This window comes from Rattus norvegicus, chromosome 15, assembly GCF_021556685.1.
Source record: "Rattus norvegicus strain SHRSP/BbbUtx chromosome 15, alternate assembly SHRSP_T2T, whole genome shotgun sequence".
NCBI classification, from domain to species: domain Eukaryota; kingdom Metazoa; phylum Chordata; class Mammalia; order Rodentia; family Muridae; genus Rattus; species Rattus norvegicus.
In genome coordinates this window covers 24,932,002-24,954,548 of record NC_141548.1, presented here as the reverse complement: position 1 = coordinate 24,954,548, position 22,547 = coordinate 24,932,002, and the positions used below count along the sequence as shown (strand labels likewise).

The 22,547-nt window shown below is 40.7% G+C and overlaps 1 protein-coding gene across 50 annotated transcripts in view; it reads right to left on the bottom strand.

Annotated features, from left to right (window-relative positions):
- The window catches only part of Ktn1 (kinectin 1), an 87,954-nt gene that overhangs the window by 21,521 nt on the left and 43,886 nt on the right, over positions 1-22,547 (bottom strand). For 14 of the 50 annotated variants that reach the window (XM_087586032.1, XM_087586037.1, XM_087586047.1 and 11 more), the window contains exons 19-32: positions 18,743-18,777; positions 18,251-18,341; positions 17,650-17,718; positions 16,335-16,372; positions 15,410-15,500; positions 15,198-15,266; positions 13,979-14,016; positions 13,211-13,289; positions 12,510-12,547; positions 10,748-10,838; positions 8,991-9,059; positions 7,374-7,408; positions 5,147-5,237; positions 2,998-3,084 (exon numbers count right to left, since the gene is read on the bottom strand). In XM_087586032.1, coding sequence (XP_087442158.1) covers positions 2,998-3,084; positions 5,147-5,237; positions 7,374-7,408; positions 8,991-9,059; positions 10,748-10,838; positions 12,510-12,547; positions 13,211-13,289; positions 13,979-14,016; positions 15,198-15,266; positions 15,410-15,500; positions 16,335-16,372; positions 17,650-17,718; positions 18,251-18,341; positions 18,743-18,777 — 921 coding nt within the window. The remainder of the gene's footprint in view (positions 1-2,997; positions 3,085-5,146; positions 5,238-7,373; positions 7,409-8,990; positions 9,060-10,747; positions 10,839-12,509; positions 12,548-13,210; positions 13,290-13,978; positions 14,017-15,197; positions 15,267-15,409; positions 15,501-16,334; positions 16,373-17,649; positions 17,719-18,250; positions 18,342-18,742; positions 18,778-22,547) is intronic. The other 36 variants (XM_087586038.1, XM_087586049.1, XM_087586059.1 and 33 more) reach the window with 3 other exon arrangements.

Genomic DNA, 22,547 nt, shown 5'->3' with positions numbered 1-22,547 from the left:
AGTATCGATTTTCCTCATTTTAAGGCATTAAAACATACTTCCAAAAATCTCTAGGGCATAAATAGCAAATAATACCTTAGTTAACCAAGCCAAAGCAGTGTCTTTTGCATTTTCTTTGGCACTAGAAAGAGGGATCTGTCTGCCTTTCCAGTAATATTTCAAACACAAGCCTCCCAGAGGACCTGACTACTGACGAGGCATCTGGGCAAGCCAACTGATGCCCACTGACAGAGGTTTACAGAGAAGCACACACACCTTCCTAGTCTGCTCTTCGAGGTTAGATCAAACTACTTCTGTTAAACAAAGCAGAAAGGACCAATTGTGAGTGGAAGCAGAATGCGGGGGAGAATGGCTGAGACGGGTCACTTTGCTCAATAAGATGACTTTTGACACACAGTGAGCTGGAAAGTGCAGTGTTACTAATGCTCAACCTAAAATGGTGATGTTTAGCTCCAACTCTAATTGTAAGTTCAGAAGGATGTTCGTCAAAATGAAGGACACGATGTGACCACATACACACATATCAGCTCAGATCTAATGCTCAAATTATTTTTACAAGGTTTTTTTTTTTAAGACACTTATAAAATTATACACCAAAACCAAGCCAACACAACCACTCCATTACTACTGGAGTCCAAGAAACAACGAGAGGTAGCAAGTCCCACCTCAGCACTTCCACATGCTCTTGGAAATCTGTTACTGAGATGTAAATTTACACAACAGAAATCAGAATTTCAAATTCTATGCACACTAAAAGCTGATATATTATTAAAGATTAGTGGCAATATTTTAGAATAGCTGCTTTACTGAAGTATTTTCAATAATTTAGTAAAGTCCACAAACTTGTAGGCAAATGCCCATTGCACTCGAAGGGAAGTGCTACTTCAGAGGTAATCAAGACATCACTGTATCATTTGACTACGGAGATGCAGAGCAAGATACTGTGGGAGAGAGGTATCCTGCAAGCACAGAGGAAGACTCACTTGTAATCAACAGCCACTCACTAAGCTATCTCATTCTATAAGAAATGTTTTAGCTATAGAATTTTCATTTGACATAATTTGGTTAGAAGTAGTAATTTCTATTCAACATCTGAAAAAAAGATCTAATTTTTAGAAAGTGGATTATTTCCTTAGAACTATCATTGATGGATTATTTCCTCAGTACCACCAATGATTGTAAAATATCTCTTATGTAAGTCTATCATTACAGTTTCTAACAAGCATTTAGTGTTTTAAAAGTAACTCCAGGCTAGGTAGGGTGGCTCATGCTTTTACCTAACAGTGGTAGAGGCTGGTAGACATATGCTCTCCTGTTCTAATTAGCTAGTTCCAGGCCATCCGAGGCTACTACATAGTGAGATCCTATCTTGAAAGAAAAAAAAATAAAATAAACTTTCCAGAAGCTGGTATGGTGGAGGTACGCTTGTCATCCCTGGACTCGGGAAGCTGAAGCAAGAGGACCTCAAATGGGCTACACACCGAGACACATACACTGAGACACACACACACACACTGAGACACACACACTGAGACACACATGCAGGCCCACACTCAGCACACACACACTGAGACAGAGACAGAGACAGAGAGAGAGAGGAAGAGGAGGTGGAGGGAGAGGAGGAGAGGAGAAGGATCTCCTTAATTAAAAACTAAACATCTAAAAACAGCACGCTGCCCGGTTTAACTATTTCTAACACCTAAAACACCAACAATGCTTTATGTAGTCACATCCCACCTTGTGGCACTTAGGAAATCAGTATCACTTTACACCCATGCTATAAAGGACTCCCAGTTCTGCTAAGAAAAAACTGGAGTCTATTCCCTGCAGATCGATCGCTAGCTTTAGAAGTCACCATGCATCGATGCCGTGTGTGGGAAAAGCATAAAGCCTTTTCACTTCAAACAGTGGAAAGCCCATACTAGAACTCCCCTTGCTGACAGAAATGTCTGCACAACAGGAACCTCTCACAATTAAACAAGACCTGTGCCTCACAGTCTCTGGCATAAATGCTTCTGGCAGTAATAGCTGTCAACTGTCTCAACTAATGCTTAATGAAAATTTAAGTATGAATCTATTGCATTAAAGGAAATATAACTATACATATAAAATTAGCAAATCATAAAATTGCATCTACTAGGAAAATGTTTCAAATATCCTTAACACTTTTATAATTAAAACATGATAGATTATCTTGGTACACCAACACTTTCAGAATGTGGAAATTAACTGGGGGCACTCACTAACCTGGCCTCAAAATCCACTATTCATGTTGCACACACATTCAGCTGTCCTAATCTTTAAATCACTCCTCCATTATGACCCTGATGCACTCAGATACTAGAAGAATGTCCTTGGTTGTTTAAGATAAAGGGGACATACATATCAGATGCATTTCACACAGTCTCATCATCCATTCATATTAATACTCGACATGAAACAGACACAGGAGCAACTGCTGTCCTACAACTTCAAAGTGCGAAGTGAGTCTCTGTCTCCTGGGGAATCCTCCCCGCAGCATACTTTGAATGGACCCCTTCTGTACTGTTGAAGATTTTGCTATTTTCCTCCCTTGTCTGAATCTCCCGGAATGCTCTGGAAACCCCACTTTACTATGCATCTCAAACACATGCTAGGTTTTTAATTTGTTCCATTAATTTACTCTGATTTCTCTGATTTGGGAACCTCATCGAAGTTCTAACTACACCAAGAGGCACAGCATGAGACAAGGAAGGACCTGCACACACAGCATGGAGACTCCTGAGATCTTTCCCCTAAAGCTGTGCGCACCAAAACACCAACAGTGGGGCCATCCCAGCACAGAGTGCCCCAACTCAAGTCTCAGGGAGAAGACGAAAGGCAGATGGTGAGGACGATAATGTGGGTGACACGGGGCTGCTGTCTTTAAATGGTTTAGACTGAAGCAAAAGGGAAGGCTTCAGTGTGATGGGGCGAGCTGCAGACTCTGCGAGGGGCAGTTCTGGAGTCAGTCACAACCTTGGAAGTCTTGTTCACTCTGTCCTGCAGTATTTTTTCAGTTGATGCCAATGCCTCCATCGCTTCCCAGTTTTTCTCCCGAAGGTCCTAATCATTTTTAGAAAGAACGATTTCAGTTTATCCATTATTAAAAGGTTTCTCCTTTAACTTCATCAATATTTTGCACTGCATTTAAATGCTAGTTATTGCAAAATTATTTCAATGGGAAAATGTGTATTAGCAAAGAAATAATAATTATAATGTTTAGAAGTCTGAATGAGGAATAAGAAAGTCCACTTCTCATGTTTTAGTATGCACACCAATACGCCAGTTCTTCAACAGCTCACTGGGCACACTCACAAAGAAGAAAGCATTCCAGGGGAGCACACCAACCAGGACTACAGTTACGACTTCAAGTTCAAGCACTACAGCTAAGGACAGAGCAAACACACAGTCCTGCAAACACTTCTCATGGAATATTCAACAACGCCCAACATCAGCCTCACAGGACTTTACTAAGTAACATTTTTCCTGTAACTATTTTAGATTAAAATTAGCACATTTCTAATCTCTAGGAAGATTAGAACCTAGCCCTGTGTTCTCTGTATCTGGTACAGTCACACACCAGCAATCCAACACAAGTGAACCAGGCAGGTGTCTGAAGCAACTGAGACAGAGAAACCATAACACGTTCTCGTTAAGAAAAAACTGGGGCCATTTAAAAGTAAGCCTTGAAAAAAAACTCTTCCTTAGCAAATACAAACGAAGACAGGATGCTGTGATTCATCTTCAGTTAAGAATCCTAACATAAACAAAACTTAAAAGCCAATGATTACCATTTATTGCCAATTTAGATGCCAAATACTGTAGTTAACGCTACACGAATGCTCATTAATCCTTGCAATACTTTGTGAGATTTTTATTCCCACTTTATAGATAGGAAACCACAGCTCAAAGTTAAGAAATCTGGCCAAACGTATGCATGGGCTGAAGCTGCACCCTGCTGGCCTCCACTGTCCTGGCTCTTTACACAGACTTGAAATGAAGACCCACAGAGCTGCCGCCGCCATCGATATCGATGCCGTTGCCGCCATAGCCACCACCACCGCAGCTGTGCTGAGTGACCTAAACTATATTACTGTGCCCTCCTCACCTCAGAAACTAAGCAAACAAAGTTAGTTACAATGTTAGAACTGTATTGGAAAGTTCATAGCAAATTCCGTGGCTAAGTAATGCTGTTAGTAATTCATACTGCACAACACACACAGAGCAGTTCACATACCAGATTTTCATAAATTCAGGGTGCAGGAAAATGCCAACATGTTAGTTAGCAATTTAACACAAACGTTAAAAGATTTAAATTACATTGAAAAATACATATCTATTTATTACCAATATTCTATCATTAAATAACATTTTGATTTGTAGACAAATCAAACAAAAGACAAGCATATTTTTGTGTGAAAACACTTCCCTCACAAGAATACTTGGACTCTTCTAGTTACTACTATCTTTTGGTAAGAGAGATCTTATGAGAGGCTGCATCTACTCTTTGTCTGCTTGGTAAGGATGTACAGTCATGACTGTAGATAATGGCTGACTTAAAGAGTCAGCCATTCCCAACTTAGTATAAATCTATTCCAGTTCTAAGACCACCAGCAGACGTAATTACCAATATGAAAGGGTAGTTTACAGAAGGCTTTGCAAGCTTGGTCACAAAGACTGAAATGAATGTTTCTTTTAGTCTATCAGAAATAGACACACACACACACACACACACAGACACACACACATACACACACACACACACACACACACACACACACACAAATTAGTCCTGTTTAATAAAAAAGAAATGGCTTTGTTTTTAAATAACAGTACTGAAGACTTATTTTTCTAAACAGGTTTTAACATGAAGTCAATCATATTTTTATTTCAGAAAACCTTTAAAAGCTCCATTCTGCTAATTTTCATTATAAGAACTATCTTTTTACTACCAAAGCTGCGTTATAATAAAATGTTTACACTAGCACTGCCCCCAGATGCAAAGAAACCGAGAGTGCTCGCACAAAGCTCAGGAGATCTAAAGTAGACGTAGACACAAAGAAGACCCTGCCCGTCTTCAGCACCAACACTCTAACGGGACGTCTGGGGCTCAGTAGTGGCTTACATTGTTTTTCTTCCTTTGATGTTCAACAGCATTCTTCAAAGACTCTAACTCATTGCAGAGATCAGTTATTTCTTTCTCTTTTTCTGAAATTCTAAATCAGAATGTAAATATATTTTAGGTAAACAGCATCTAAAATAAACAGTAACATAACTTACATATTAGGTAAATAGTAATACCATTCAGATACCTACATATCATTATTTTTAAAAACAAAATAAAAACAGCAGGTGATAGTTTAAAATGTAATTATCGATCAGCTACTGTTTGCCATAGAAGAGCCCATCCTATAAATTCTTTTTTTTTCTTTTTTTTTTTTTTTTTTTTTCCGGAGCTGGGTACCGAACCCAGGGCCTTTAGCAAGCGCTCTACCACTGAGCTAAATCCCAACCCCCATCCTATAAATTCTTAATTTCAAAGGCAATTTTCCAGGCTAGCTCCTGTGGGCAGGGTTTGCCTCTATCATGCCTAAGCTCCTGCTTTCACTTCTCAGCACATGAAGCCCACACATGGCTCCTACAATACCAGCACTTGGATAGTGAGGTTATCACTCAAAGCTATCCTCACTACAGTGACCTCAAAGCCAGCCTGGGTTACGTAACTGTCTAAAAGGGATTGGGGGTGAGTTCAGTACAAAGACGGTCTTTACAAGCATTTATTTTAAGGTAATTAAATTAGTTATGAGTATCTGGTTCACTAAACCATCAGCATTATATTAAAGTCACCACCTGGTATTCACTTGGTTTTTTTGGTTTTTTGTTTTTTCCCGGAGCTGGGGACTGAACCCAGGGCCTTACTGAGCTAAATCCCCAACCCCTATTCACTTGTTTTTATCCAATCTTAGAATTCATGGCTTTGGTTTCTCTTTGTTTTTTTCCTTGTCCTATCTAATGCCTTAGTTATTTCCCAGAAATGCAGAAAGAAAAGGCAAAATTTCAAAATTCATTTGTGTTATACTTGAGTAGAATGTCCAGTCACAAACAGCGTTCTTAAGACTGTATATAAAGAACTGCCCAACAGGCAATCTGGTCCTTGAGCTTCAATGTTATCTGTCATATTTTGGAAATGAAGTGCTTCCTCACAGTGACTTGTGTGGTGGTGGTAGTGGTGCTGTCTTGAAATCGGTCGGAGAGCGCCCATATGGAAAATAACATTACTAGGGGAGGCCACTGGAGGGCTCTCATTCCCAGCCCAGATCCCCCAGGTGGCTTTCCTAACACCCTCTTCTCCCTGTTACAGCCCTGAGTCGGTAAAGCTAAGGACTGCCAAGCATCTTGTCAAGGAATAGATATAGTTAGGACAGTAATCCTACAGTTTGAAGATGAAAACTGGGGCTGGAGTGATAGCTCCTGGGTAAGAGCGCTGGCTGCTCTAGCAGACAACACAACCTGAGTTCCCAGCACCCAGGTCAGGCCAAGTACAACCCCTTCTACTCCACTTTCAGGGAACACAATATACTCTTCGGACTCAAAGGCAGGCACTGTATGCATATGGTGCACACACAGACAAAGCAGGCAAACATACATACACATAAACAAAAATAAAATAAAACCCACGTATACACAAAACAGGGTCACAAGACAAAAGTAGGACCTCTATGGTCTCTGAAGCAACTGTCAGCTTATTATAGAAAATGTTTGCACTCTTACTTCACACAGCCAAACTCAAGACTCAGCTGAGACAGCGAGCACCCTAGGCTACTAGATGGCCAAGCTTACAAACAGGCCGAGGTGCAAGAACACTTAGACTCCTGTCATCTACGATGTACTTAACACAGTCGGCATTTACTATTTTGAAACAAACTATAAGCAGAAATGATTTTTAATTCATAGCCTCTTAGAAAAATAAGAGGCCAACAAGAAGAAAATATTTCAGTTTCTTAAAAGATTTAAAATCTCTAAAGGAGAACCACAACAGCAAGTTTTCACAAAAATGCAGCCGTGGGACAGGCGAGGCTGCAACACAGATCCTGAGAGGGAGGAGAGCAAGCACAGGGCTGGGGCTGCACTGGCCTAAGTGAGGCCTTGGAAGTCAGCTCCACCCCTCACCTTTCGAGGAGGAAAGCAAGCCCCAGCCGTGCAACAGGCTGCACACTGGCTGGCAGCCCAGAGCACACGGACACGCCTACTGTGTCTGCACGAGCACGTGTGAGCACATGGCATTACTGTCTGAAGGGTAATTCAGTATTTAACTCCTTATAACAGCAAACTGGAATCAATGAATTACTTACACTGTTTGCAATTCTTCCTGAGAGGGAAAAGATGCCTATTAAAAGAGTTAAATATTAGTTCACAATAAAGGTTTCTAGAACATAAAAAAATTAAATTCTTCTTGGAATTAATCAACACCAAAGTTAAAAATATCATATACTTCATTATGTTATCACGCCTGACTTTAATAAAAATATATAATTTATAGTGTGTAATGAATAGTAAATCCAATTTTCGCTGTCCCTCTATAAAGTCTTTACTTAGTAAGAACTTACAAATTGTACTGTTTAGCATCAAGATGCTTCTTATACTGACTTCTAAAACTATAAAAATAAAATCAACAAATAAATTAAGAGCTGATTTTCTCACATCCAACCAAAAAAGTGTTGTTTTTTTTATAATATGCAAAGGCATACAGCTTTCATATATAGGATGTATACTATGGTGACTTAGGCAAACTCTAACTACCAGGAGCTGTTTGTCAACAGGGAGCCTTGATTGTTTCTCAAAATCCACTCTGGTCTACCCACACATGTTCACAAAAATGTCGAGCTAGGGCTTGAGACTTTGCTCAATGATAATACACTTGCCTAGAATACACAAGGTCCCTGGGTTCAACCTCCAAAATGCAAAAACGTGTATATCATATACACATGTCTTCTTAAACATGATATTAATGCTAGCACATTACTTATAGTACCTTATATTTCCTATATACAAGTTTCTTTCCAATTATTGATGTGTAAGGATAGAAGAAAGGCTGTTGACCTAGATTTAAATAGACCTCTACAAGACATTGGCTGACTTCCTAAGAAAAGCATTATGTAAGACAGGGAGAGCATATGCAAGCACACTAGCACGTGTGTGTATAACAGAGCTGTAAAACTAATCAAAGTACCCATGCAAATGTATGTATGTTACAACAGAGCTGGAACACTGATAGAGTACAGATGCACACATGTGTATGTTATAATGAAGCTGGAACATCTATCGGCGTATACATGCAACCACATGTACATTGTAACAGAGCTGAAACATTGATCAGGGCACATGTGTTCATAATGAAGCTGAAACACTGATCAGAGTACACACACTCTGTGTGTGTGTGTGTGTGTGTGTGTGTGTGTGTGTGTGTGTGTGTGAAGCAGAGCTGTAATTGATCAGAGCACACAGGCACACACACACACACACACACACACACACACACACACACACACACACACACACATATAATGGAGCTGGAACCTTAATCGGAAAACAAACCACACAAATGTGTATATAATAGAACCAGAACACTGATCAGAACACATATGCACACACACAATGTATAGAATAGAGCTGAAACATTAGTCAGAGCACACATACACACGTGATTATTAGTCCAGAGCACACTCTTGTCCATGTGCACAGAGAGTAGAACCACAACACTGGTCAAAGTACACACATGTATATAAGCAAGCTGGAACACTACTTGCACTATTTTATAAATTACACATTATTCTATCTTACACATTCCATAATAAATTGTTTTATAAGAAATTCGTTTAACAAAAGAACCACTGTTTTCTTTCCGGGAACACGTACGCATGACGAGCAGATGTAGACGGTAAAAGGCAGACACACGGAAGAACACCTACCTGTTGGTGGTTCTGATGATTGAGCTGCTCCACTTGGGACTTGAATAATTTATTTTCATCTTGTACTTCCTATTTAAACAAAAATTAAACATGAATACTGAGACTGAGATATGCATTTTTTTGCATTTTTATGCATTTTTAAATGTCATTCAGTCTAGAAATATTCCACAGTAGTAACAATTTTAAAGGCTGGATTAAGCCACATTAAGCCATATATGAGAGTAGTTGTATTCAGGTCTGGTCTTGACAGGTATGTGTTGGGAGAATGAACTGACGACACGTGTGTCTATGCAGAGTGGCGTGCATCTGGCAGGAAAGGGCTTCACGCCGCAGCATCTGTGCAGCCCTCCTCTCACCTAGTAACGTAACAGGCTCCAGAGAGGTGCAGCCACACTGAGACATCTGCTCCCACTAGTGACTGAACACCCTCAGGGGCAGGGCAGTGTGGCACTGACGGACAATTAGGAACCTGAGGTTAGAAGGCTACTCTCACAACTCTGAGGTGAATTACATATGAACTAAAACTATGTAAGAATTGTACTTAAAAAGAAAAAATTATTATGATCACAAAATAAGTATCCTTTACTCCTGCTTATGTCTGAGTAGAAAAGCAGATGGAATGCAGAGGAAGTCAAATTCACATAATTACATAAAACAGTCTTATAAATTAGGTTTTAAAAAGTCATCCCAGAAGAAAAACTGTAGAAAAAAATTAGAAGAGCAATTAACGTACAAATGACTTAAACATACTAAGAACCCTCCTCTTCCCTCAGCCTAAAGCAACAGAAAACAAGCCTTTTCCGAGATGACATCACGTGAGCACCTTAGCCAGTGTTGGGTGAGAAGGGGAAACAGGCCTGTGGGCAAGAATGTAGGTAAGGAAGAACATTCTCAAGGAGCAGGTCAGCATGGCCCAGCAAAGCTAACGGTAAATGTACTCAAGGGAGTAAGGGACTATGACACAGCCACTGCCACCCTAGAGTTTGTCCGCCGTGAGGCGGGAGCCAGGCTGCTTGAAGGTGCTGCATGTGGCTACAATCTGCTGCCCTTCAGGTCAACGTCCTGTGAGTGCTTTGAGTAGTAACTACATGACATGTAAGATCTGAGTTTCTCTTTGACCTGTTAATAGCTCAGAAAACAAAGCAAACTCGTATAAACCATTAACAAAATATTTAACTTCTAGGAAAGTGTAAGACAAATAGTATTCAAAATACGTATGTAAAGACAGCCACTGAGAGTATATTTCAGAACTGAAGAATAGACCTAAATATACTAGGCAACTTTACAGCTGGAATTGCTTAATACAGCAAGACCCACTAAAGGTAGCTGGGCATGGTGCCTCACGCCTTTAATTCCAACATTCAAGCTCAGAAGCAGTAGAACTGCAAGTCTGAGGTTAGGCTGGGTTCAAGGTCAGGCTGAGCTAGCATAACTAGACAAGGTCTCAAAAAACCTCAAAACCATAAGCTACTACTGTAGATAAAGGGTAGAACACTGAGTACACGAGGCCTTGGATTCCTAGGATTTGATCAGCACAAAACAAACCTTAGAAAGTAGAGGACAGCACATTTATAACACTAGAACTTTCTGAGTGCTTTCTCAAAAGACAGAACCAGTCTACCTAGCACACACCTTTGATAACAAGTGCACAGCCTACAAAAAAAGGGTCATGGTACACGGTTTCCAGGAGTTAAAACATTTCTAAAACAACCAAAGAAAATAATTCCTGCAATAATTAATTTTTAGTAGTCACTTACCTTTAACAGCTCTGCTTTCTTAGAAAGGTCACTCTTTGTATCCTTTAATATAGCTTCTATTCTCTTAATTTCATTGTCCTTTTCTTTCAATCTAGAATTTTTACAAAGACCTTACTTTACTAAAGTACATGAAAAAGAAAAAAAACCATACTCTGATATTATTCCTAATAAAGAGACATCACAAACAATGCCTATCAGCTATTTCTTCTTGTATTCTATCAAATTATAATTGGTTTTAAAAGACAGACTTTCTCACAGGGCAGTGGTGGGGCATGCCTTTAATCCTAGGCCAGCCAAGGCTAGACAGTGAGACCCTGTTGTTAAAAAGAAAACGACAAGACAGGCAGCACTCTGACTGCAGAGCCACCTCTCTCCAGCCCCTAAGGGGCAGTTCTCCAAACAAATTATCAATCAGTAACAAACATGCTGTCAAGAAAAACTTTCCCAGGGGTGGGTTGGGGGTTTACGGACGGGAAACCTGGAAAGGGGAAAACATTTGAAATGTAAATTTTAAAAATCCAATAAAAATAATGTTAAAAAAGAAAACCTTTCCTTGAGCCAGCAATGTAACTCATCAGGTGAGCAGCAGCACTCGCCACCAGGCCTGACAACCTTAATTCAATCTGTAGGCCAGCAAGGCGGAGCAAACCGACGCCCACAAACTGTCCTGCAGCCTACACACACACACACACACACACACACACACACACACACACACACACACACACACACACACAGTGCCTCAAACACTCATACATACACAGGCAAAAAATGTGTCTCAGAAACTTGGGTTTCCCATCTTTACTTTGTGTAGTTTAAGAAAAAAAGTCAGTGTTTGCTGACTGTGGTTTGCATGTGCTTGGCTGAAGAAGTGGCACTGTCAGGAGGTGTGGCCTTGTTGGAGTGTCACTGTGGGGACGAGCTCTGAGTCCCTCCTACTAGCTGCCTGAGAAACAGACAGACCTCTCCTAGAGGCTTCAGATCACCATGCAGAATTCTCATTCTCTTCTCCGGCACCGTGTCTGCCTGGACGCTGCCAGGCTCCTGCCATAAGGTCAATGGACTGACCCTCTGACCTGTCAGCCAGCCCCTCATAAGAGCTGCCCTTGGTCATGGTGTCTTCTCTCAGCAACAGGAACTCAGACACTGACCATGGTGGCTTATACCTGTACTCCCAGTGGTTGGGAGGAGGAGGTATAGGTTCAGGGTTAGTGTGAGGCCAGCCTGAGAGGAACCTAGTAAGTTCTAAGCCAGCCTGGGCAACAAAATGAGACTCTGTTTTTAAAAAAGGCTTTTGCAGAATTAAAAGCATACTGCTGTAGTGAGTGCCTGAGAAAACAGGCCTCTGTGGTGCTAACTGGTGATGTTCTTATCACTCAGCACAGAACTAACCTGATGAGATCCATGTTTTCGTTAAGCAAGTATAATTATACTATGTCCATGACTTGTTATGGCTGTGATTATCCCTGATTATATGGAAGTCAACTGATTTCCTCTTTATAGTAATTGAATAATTTGAAAAAAAAAGTCTGTATTTGCAGAAAAACTACTGGAGGAAATAGGCAAGTCTTTACATGTTCTAAAGCATCGAAAGTGAAGGGGTCTCTGCTTTATCACACAACAAACAGAAATTTCTCTTGTTTGTCTCTCCACTATAACTAATACTTAGCCATGAAGTCAACGGCCTTTTAGAGACCCATATAAGTGAATGGTCAGCACATTCTGACACGCTTCATCAAAATGCTAGTAAAAATATACTTACACATTTTCGAGTTCTTCAAATCGTGGTGTCGAACACACCTAACAAACAGATTCACGTTTTTAATGTTAGCATTAAAACACATCAGGTATTATAAACAGGGAGAGCCACCCAACCAGAAAATAAAAATATAGTTGGGCGGGAAATTTAAGACTAGGTTGCTTATTAAAAAAAATGAAATTCTTTCCCTTTTTGTCTTTGCCTGGTTTTTTGAAACAGGAGCTCATGATGTAGCTTAGACAGGCCTCAGGCCCACAGGGATCCTTTTACTTCAGCATCCCAAAATGAAAGAGTTTTCCTCATCGAACCTAACTATTAAAGTGTCTTTTGAAGAAGCACAGATAAACAGTTAAACATAAGCCTGGAGTGCACCTGACAGAGGAGGGAAAAGGAAGTGTGTGTACTACTAGCCGGACAACCAGCCATTAGACACGGTTAGACAGTGATAAAGTTTACTTGAACACCGATAACTAAACCATGGCACAAGAGACACAGACCTTCTTACTTTCTAGAGCACCACACAGAATGGCGACTGCTTAAAAAGCACACTGCCATCTGTTTACACTGGCCAATTATGCTGCACTACCTCCTGAACCAACACAAGCCTTCAAAGATTCGTTTTCTTCCTCAGTATCCTAAAAAGAACAGATGTGGACTGGTACTTGGAGATCAGAGCTGCTTTCCCCGAGTTTTGAGTGTCTCACCTGTGTGCACTTCTCTCTCCCTGTCAGGTCTTCTAAAGCAGCCTTCATACTGTCCACCTGTTCCTCCTTGCCTCTTAGTCTGACAAGACAGAAACATTTCACATGATTATAAAGAGCAAAGTGCTGAAGACCTGAAATATCTCAAGAGTTCTCTTACAGCCTAAGTCCACTGGACTACTCCAGAAATAAGTACTTCTACGCGTCATCTTTTTTTTTTTTTTTTCCCAGAGCTGGGAACCCGAACCCAGGGCCTTGCGCTTGCTAGGCAAGTGCTCTACCACTGAGCTAAATCCCCAACCTCTCTACGCGTCATCTTAATAGAAAGACAAACAAGATTTGAAACAGCGATTAAAGTCACCTATCACTGAACAGACACTGACTAAATTCCTGTAGCTCTACCCTATGCCGTCCCTTCTAGGCAGCATCAGTAACTCACAGCTCAGGGAAACGGCTTAGGTGTCAAACGCACAGCAGGTTTCACACGTCATTAATAAGCAAGAAGCAGCATGTTCAACTACAGCAGACTGAGAAATAAATCAAACAATGGTAGTTCTCATGCCCTCTCCTTCCCATGAAACAAACAAAAGTACCCTAGCAGTTGTCAAAATATAATGAGAACCAAAAGGACTTTTTAAAAACCTAAAATCTTTTGAAACAACTTGGTATTTTCCAGAACACTGAAATTAAATGTAAAAAAGCCATAATTTTCATTCAATTTAACTTGTAGGGAAGAGATATTTCTAGGAAAATGAAGCAAATGTCACTCACAGGTTCTGCAGCTCCTGGACTTGAGAAGTTACGGACAACTGAAAGACAAAGTACAGAGGAAGCAGTTCACTAGCCTCCCTTAACCGTATCGAGTTTTAGAGTGTGCACGTTTTCCAAAACATGAAAGCCCAAGCTGAACTGTTCGTGCCAAAGTGAGATGTGTTTGCCATTTCACCTCCTCTCTTTCTAGTGACAGTAAAAATAACAAGGAAGGGTCAAGGTTGGGAAGATGGTCTGCATAAGGTGGTATTTCTACAGGTGAGAACGGGAGGCTTCATTCAGTAACACCTGCACTACAGTGGTCTAATGTCTTCCTTAATTTCCTGTTTATGTATGTATCTACTTATGATGTTGTATGTCTTAAACGTGTGGGTGCACATGTGCATACAAATGTGCAGAGGCCAGAGGTTAATATTGTGGATCTAGACTCTTCCATTGTTCCTCACCTTATGTGTGTTAGGAGACAAGACCTCACTGAACCTGAAGCCCTCTGACCTGGCTAACCTAGCTGGCCAGTGAGGCCCTAAGCCCATCCTGTGTCTCCTCCCTCCCTGCTCAGGTTCCAGCTGCCTGCTGCCAGCTCTGCCCTTCACACAGGAACTGGGCATCTGAACCCCATGCTGGGACAGTGGGCACTCGCCCTGTTGAGCCCTCGCCTCAGCGCTCAGTAAGTCAGAGGCGATCTAGCATTTGTCCCGCTCCCTCTCAGCCTTGTTTCACAGGTCAGCTCTTTGAGGAGCCTCTTCTGAGGTATCAGTCACTGAGCACACTAGCTCCAACCCAGTCAGGGCTTTGATGAGGGCTGCAATCTTAATCCAATGGATGAACAAATCGTCTCTCCCATTTAAATGAAGACTTGTCAGACTAAATCTCATAAAACCCATCTACCGAATAAATCTGTCTACTTCTAAGATCTCCAAGGAAACTTATTTTTTCTGCAGTCACAGGATGAATACACTCTGTAACAACACATTCTGATCCATGCAGCTTGTGTTCTGTGTTCTGCATTTTTTAAACTGACTAAAATAAACATTAATAAAGAAAACTTTTTCTAGATAGGGGCTTAGTGAAAGGTTTAAAAACAAATATAAACAAATATACTTGTAGCAAACTACTAAAGAATTATTTTCTAAATAACAAGGGAAACAAGATTTTTAAGGCGCTCACAAATAACATATACACAAACACATCTGTCATGCTGTGGCTCTGGGATTTTTACCTGGTGAGCTTTTTCAAGCTGGGCATTTCCTATTTCTTCTTTTAGAATCTCTATTTCCTGTTTCAAAGCCTTGACAATGATAAAACAGACAAGATTGGACAATGGAAAACACACTGAGTCGACAAAGAATACAACATACAAACACATGAAATCAAATGGTTTAACTCAAGCTGATGAACAGAAAGGCCAGAGAGTGTTCCCTCCCCTAATACCTGAACAGTCTTCTCCTTATTAGCAACTTTGAGAAGTTCGACTTCTAGGAGCTCTTCCACAGACTTGATCTGTCCATCTTTCTCATGGATCCTTAAATAAAGAAATCAAGTGTTAACCTGACAAGAAATCGCTGAGATCCACGAACTGAGCATAAAGATAGCACACATCATGGATGTAAAGTGAGACAGTGACTCAACTTCAGACAAAAGCAGAGAAATACCCAAAGCTCCTGCTCCATGCAAATTTAATGAGCAACTACTAAGTCTGTGCATACGAGGAGTGCGGTGCACGTCAAAAGCACACAGCCAGTCTACAATTGAACCATGAATACCAACACTAGGAGGAACTGAGTTCCGTTCAATAACTGGATTACAGAATTCTAAGCTTACTATACAAGATGGCGTCAAAGCTGACAGGTACTTCAAGGGGAATACACATGCAGGAAACTGATCTCTGTGCAACATGAACTCATCTGTAATAGCTTCTACTAAACACAAAATTAACACTCTGATGCCACATAAAAATAGAATCAATTATGAAAATGGATTTTTAAAAAGATAAAGATAAAAATCTTTGAATTTTGGAAGCACAGCTAATCTCCCTTAGTCCACTGACCCCTGTGTGGTATACACTGATGTCTCAGCACTCAGGAAGGGGAGGACGGAGCGTCAGGACGTAAGACGCAGTCCCAGTACTCAGGAAAACCTTGGGAAGGCGGCATTAGAAGGGAGGGAGAGGAGGGGGAAGTGGGAAGAAGTAGAGAGAAGTGATGTGTGCAAGTTCTAGAGAGACAGACAGACGGATGGATGGATGGATGGGGTATAGTGTATGTCAGCTCTCCCAAATAAATGGTACACTCCATCTAATTATACTAAGAAAACAAGCCAAAATAAAAACCTAATTTATAACAATGTTATCACTTACACTTTCTTAAGATCTTCAATTAAAGACACAAAAGGAACCTAGAAACACACAAAAAAAGATGTACTATTTGTTACTTTTTAAAACTGTGTGACAGAAATAGAAATGCATAATCCCAAGTTTGTTAGGATAAAAATCAAAAACCCAGAAAAAGATTTTTTTTTTTTCCTTTTCTTTTTTTCCAGAGCTGGGGACTGAACCCAGGGCCTTGCGCTTCCTAGGCAAGCGCTCTACCACTGAGCTAAATCCCCAACACAAGAGATTTATTTTATGTATGTGAGTACACTGTAACTGTCTTCAGACACACCAGAAGAGGGCATTGGATCTGATTACAGATGGTTGTGAGCCACCATGTGGTTACTGGGAATTAAACTCAGGACCTCTGGGAGAGCAGCCAGTGCTCTTTTAACCAATGAGGCATCTCTCCAGCCCCCTCTAGATTTCATTAGTGTCATAATGGTGAAAAGGAATAGCATCTTGAAAGTAAGCAGGTGAGACTACCTGTAAGTCCAGGCAATAATCATTAGACAAATGTTCAAGTTATTTAATTATTAATTCTAACCAGGGGAGAAATTACTTCTAAGGAATTGCTTCATTTCACGTAGCCTTTTTTTTGCCATTGAGACTCAATTTGTATGTGTAGTCAAAACCTTTCATTACTGTATTTTTAAACAAGAAAGAATGGCCAGCATGGCGCTGTGCAAGCCTGATGGCCTGACTGAGTTCAATCCTACATAACTATGGAAGTAGAAGGCAGAGTCATTCCTAAGTTGTCCTGTGTCATCTACAGGACAGCCCATGGTACATGTGGACCTCATTCATCCTACACACAGCAACACAGTAATAAATGTTTAGAACGTAAAAAAAGAACATTGGGCTAAAGAGAAGGCTCAGGAGCTGAAATCACTCGATACTCTTTCAGAGGACCCAGGTGCAGTACCCAGCAAGCCACATCACAACTCACAATCATCTTCAAATTCCAGACCCAGGGAATTTGATGTCCTCTTCTGGTCTCTGTGGGCAACGTATGTATACGTGATACACAGGCATATATGCAGGAAAACATTCATACACATAACATATAAGTAAGTTTAAGTAGATAAAGAAAAACAAAAAGAATGAAATTTTATTTGGAGTAGTTCACAGAATGCCAAACCTAGCATACAAATAGTTTTGAACTGAATGCTACTCAAGTCAGTAATCATTCATTAATTAAGTTTAATTGAAAATTCAGCCTTGAAAAGAAACACCTTGGATGCCAGCTCCTCCCACTGTGAGAAGAACCGGTAGGATCAACACATACCAACACATACGCTACCTGATCCATCTGCTTAGCCTTTAACTCTTGAACTTCCTTCGTCAGACTTGAGTTTTCCGTTCTTATGGCCTTTTTTCAAAAACATAGAAGCACAACACACTTTTATTCCTGAAGCACTAGCTAGTTCAAATTAAGCTAGCCCACTCTTCCTCCCCTGCCCCTTTCCCTATAACCTTTATAATTAGTCAATCATTTTGTAACTCAATTATCACTAGACATTTCAACAGAAATGCTGACATCCTGAAAGACAGTCTGTCGTTTGTCGGTTAAGCCACAACAGTTATAAATTCAATTACAACTCTTAATTTACTTTCCCAAAAGGCAGTGTTACTTCAGAAAAGGCGGGCAGTGAGGATCACTGCTTACAATCTGAACATGGTTCCAGGAGGAACAGGCATGCTACCAACTATGACAGTCTCTACCTGACTGCGGCAGTGAACACTATAATCATCCTCACAGCTCCAATTTCCAAAGAACTATCATTTAAATCAAACGAAAACCATATAACTTAGACACAAGCACCCAGCTGTGGAAACAAGCCCCTGAAGCCTTTCCAGACTGACAGAGGAAGCACAAAGGCACAATGGACAAAATGCCTTACGTTCAGCTCCTCCTCCCTGGTGGCCACCTGAATGAGTCCAGTTTCTAGTAACTCTTCCACAGTCCTTAACTTCTCATCTTTTTCTTGAATGCTGTAATTATAAATTTAAAGCATACATATGAACGACTTGGTCAAGGTAAATATTATTCCTAAGTATTTTACATGGATCAATCCCTCTGTCCCCCATTTATTATGAAACCTTAATTCTAGAAAGCTTTCTCAGGATCTCAATCATGGAGTTAGAGTGAACTCAAGAGTAAGTAAAATCTGCACAGGTAATGTGTGGGCTGACTGCAGCCTGAACAAGTCAGTCACTGTCAAATGACACCCACAAACAATCCATAGGGTAACCCCGGCTGACCCACAGCCCACCAGGCTCTTGTCTAGCAGAAAGTACCAATAGTACTTTAAGAACCAGATTACTACCACTACCAATTCTGCTACCAAATTTGAGGGGAATGAATCACCAAATATAAAAAATTAAACTCTTACCACTTTTTCATTTGTTCCACCACATCTTTATTAGGCTAAAAACAAAAACATCAAGAAATGTTTAACTCTACCAAGTTTGCATAAGATAAAAATTAGTTTAGAAAAAGAACTCTGTGGAAAGAGTTTAGGATTCTAAATAGTCTCAAAATTTAGTCCTTACTTGAGAGAACTGCTTAAGTTTAATTTTTTTTTTATTCAAAAGAGAGCAAAAAGAACATCAACATACAAGAAACAAGAGGAAAATGGCACCAGCAAAACTGACTCACTCGTGCTGCAACTCTGAATTTAAGTCACCTACAAGACTCTGTAGTCACCTAGAAGACGGGAAAGTTTCTTCAAAAATACAAATTTTACAACTTTAAGGCATGAAGTCACGGGCTGGAGAGATGGTTCAATGGTTAAAGAGCATTTACTGTTCTTCCAGAGGTCCTGAGTTCAATTCCCAGCAACCACATGGTGGCTCACAACCATCTGTAATGGGATCTGATGCCCTCTTCTGGTGTGTCTGAAGACAGTGACAGTGTACTCATATACATAAAATAAATAGATAAATCTTTAAAAAAAAAAAAACATGAAGTCACAAAAGGCCTTATCCTTTTTTCAATTGATTTTCTCCTACACTGAAGTCCGATATAAAGATTTATTTATTTACTATATATGAGTACATTGTGGCTGTCCTCAGACACACCAGAAGAGGGCATCAGATTCCATTACAGGTGATTGTGAGTCACCATGTGGTTGCTGGGAATTGAACTCAGGACCTCTGGAAGAGCAGCCAGTGCTCTTAACCACTGAGCCATCTCTCCAGCCCTGAAGTCCAATATAAACACAATTGCATAAATCTTGTTTATAGTCCAATGGATTTCAAGCATGACGACATTATGAAAGTGCTACTAGACCAACACAGAGACTATATTAAAAGTGCCAGTGCACTGCAGAAGCAGGGACACGAATACAGCTCCTTATGAAGCACAGAAAACAACATGGAAACTGACCATGCCCTCCACCCTTGGCCCTAGAACCCCCCCCCCCCCCCCCGACCTGTGCTGACACACAGAATCACCAGGGTAACTGTAACTGGAAGCTAAGACTTTGTCCTCAGCATCCTAAGACCTTCAGACAGTTCAGTACTCTAGGTGTGGGTTCTTCTGGCCACACTTCATGAACCAATTTCCTATTCCTGTTATATTCTGATTTGTCTTACCCTGTCTCCTTTTAATCTTTTCTCAGAAAAAACCCTAAAGCTTCCGTTGTCAAATCTTCCGTCTTCCCAAGTCAAAGCTGGTCCTTCACTTCAATGCACACCTTGCAGTCCTCAGCTTCACTCATCTCAAACATCATCATGCCCGTACTCTGTGTCTGCAGATCACACACGGGTAGAGTGCCCCAATGAGGAAAACTGTCCCATCATAAAAAAGGAGCGAAGAAATTCCCAAAACATATTTCATCACCCTGACAGTATACAAATAACTCATATAGACGTTGCTTTTTTTTTTTTTTTTCTTTTTTCCGGAGCTGGGGACCGAACCCAGGGCCTTGTGCTTGCTGGGCAAGCGCTCTACCACTGAGCTAAATCCCCAACCCTAGATGTTGCTTTTTATAAACGTAAACGCTCATGCAGTTTTTAATCTGTATGTGCTTCGCATCTCAAAGCCCAGCTCACTGGTACCATCACTGTCTACTTGTCCTGTGCTTTCCACTCAAGCCTCTGCGTCTCTGACTCCTGAATCCCAGCGGCTGTTACCATGGTGACTTTTCTTAGATGTAGAGTACAGGTTTGTCCATTCCTTCAATGTTCCTCAGTGTTAGATCAGGGTCACAAGCCTTACACAACAAACCAAGCTTCCGAGTTAGACCTAGGAAACATTTCGCCGGCCCCTACACCCTACTCTGCACTGATGAAATATCTCGGATGTTCTGAATGTATGTCAATTCTGTGGCACACCACCAAGCTACTGAAGTTTGCTCTTAGCCAGAACTGCCCCTCGCTGTTTGGCAAATTGTTGGATAAATTGTCCCTGGTGTCACCCACCACTCTTCAAACAAAATCTAACTGCAAACATATACACAGTTCAAGAATTCAGATCATCACACTTTGCTACTTATCCACGTAGAATCAAGTCTCATTCACCTCCAGAGCCTCAGCAAAGAAGGAAATACCTAACGCAGACCCGACACACACTCGAACGCCATTTCCCTGCTGGTCACGTTTAGGTAAGTGCTCTGCTTCTTCAAATCGAAAACTGGCCGATGTTTTCCCTTTCCTACACCGTACCAACCTAATCCAATACTAGGACTTCTTCCAGGATGATAAACCTAAATCTTCATAATTCAGTATGATCAGGAAGAGGTGTCAGGCAAAGAGAAGCAATTTTCCACAATTTTTATTGAGTAACCCTGATGATAGACTAAGTCTACTGGAGCAAAAATAAAGGCATCCTGCGCTCAGCTATCAGGCCAGCACGCCATGTCCAGCCATGGGGTGTTTATGCTCATAAGCAGGGTCCTGCTGGTCTTCCTAAGGCATTATCCAGTGACCATCAAACCTGCACACGGTCGGCCTCCTTTCACTTGGTGTCAAGGACATTCTCACACCTGAGGACTCTGCTCTTTACTCTTCCTATACCTGAACAACCTGGCAACATTACCAGTTTCTGTTTTAGTAAGGTAATCATAATAAAAGCATATAGCAAGAGAGCTAAAATTTTTACATCACAAACCTGTTCTCTCGTAACTGTCATTAGGAACTCAAACTGCTCTATAGGAAAGAGGAGGTTAGAGAAAGACGGAAATGAAAAGGAAACGTAGGTACACTAACTTTTTCTCTGATTTCACCATCACTAACAAGAAAACGGTGACTACAGAAAAAGTCAAAGAGTAAGGCTGGCAAGATGGCCCCGGAAGTAGCCGTGCCTGTTGCCAAGGCTGATGACCAGAGTTGCAGCCTGGAGGACCCACACAGTGGAGGAAGAGAACGGACTCTAAACCACACTGCAGGCTGTCCTCTGACCTCCACACACCAAAAATATGTACATAATATAAGTAGCTAAAGGAACAATCAGAAGAAAAGTACAAAGTTTTTTGATTTGCTATGACAAAAGGTCTCAGGCACGACTCAAACCTATGTAAGTCATCCATGTGCCTTTTATTTTATTTTTCGTCCTAAATTAGAACACATTTAGGAATTACCCAATAGCAGGTCAAAATTAGTCCCAGAAAAAGGACTTTCCCATCTCCTTGATTTTTTTTCTTCTTGTTTAAAACTTGTTTATTATATAGAAGTACACTATACCTGTCTTCAGACACACCAGAAGAGGGCATCAGATCCCATTACAGATGGTTGTGAGCCACCATGTGGTTGCTGGGAATTGAACTCAGGACCTCTGGAAGAGCAGTCGGTGCTCTTAACCACTGAGCCATCTCTCCAGGCCCTCCTTGACTGTTTTAAGTAGAAAATTGTGTCTACAAAAATTTATTCAGAACATAAAAACTCTACGCCATACTACTGAAAGTCACTAACAGAACATCTAGCGTTTACAAAATATCACATAGATTATGTATCAAAAAAGGAAAAAAGGAGAATTTTTCAAAATAATTATTTCCACAAGTATGAGTGAAATTTTACGTAAAACAACAGAAGAGCATATTTCAAAGCATCACAGGCTCCAGAGGGGAAACGTTAGGCTAGTTTCTAGCAATTATGCAAGAGTGGAAAACGTAAGTATGGAAGAAAACAGAAGTTTACAAAGTTGTTTCCTTTTTTTCTATTGACAAACATTTTGTTAAAATGTTAAGTATTTTGATA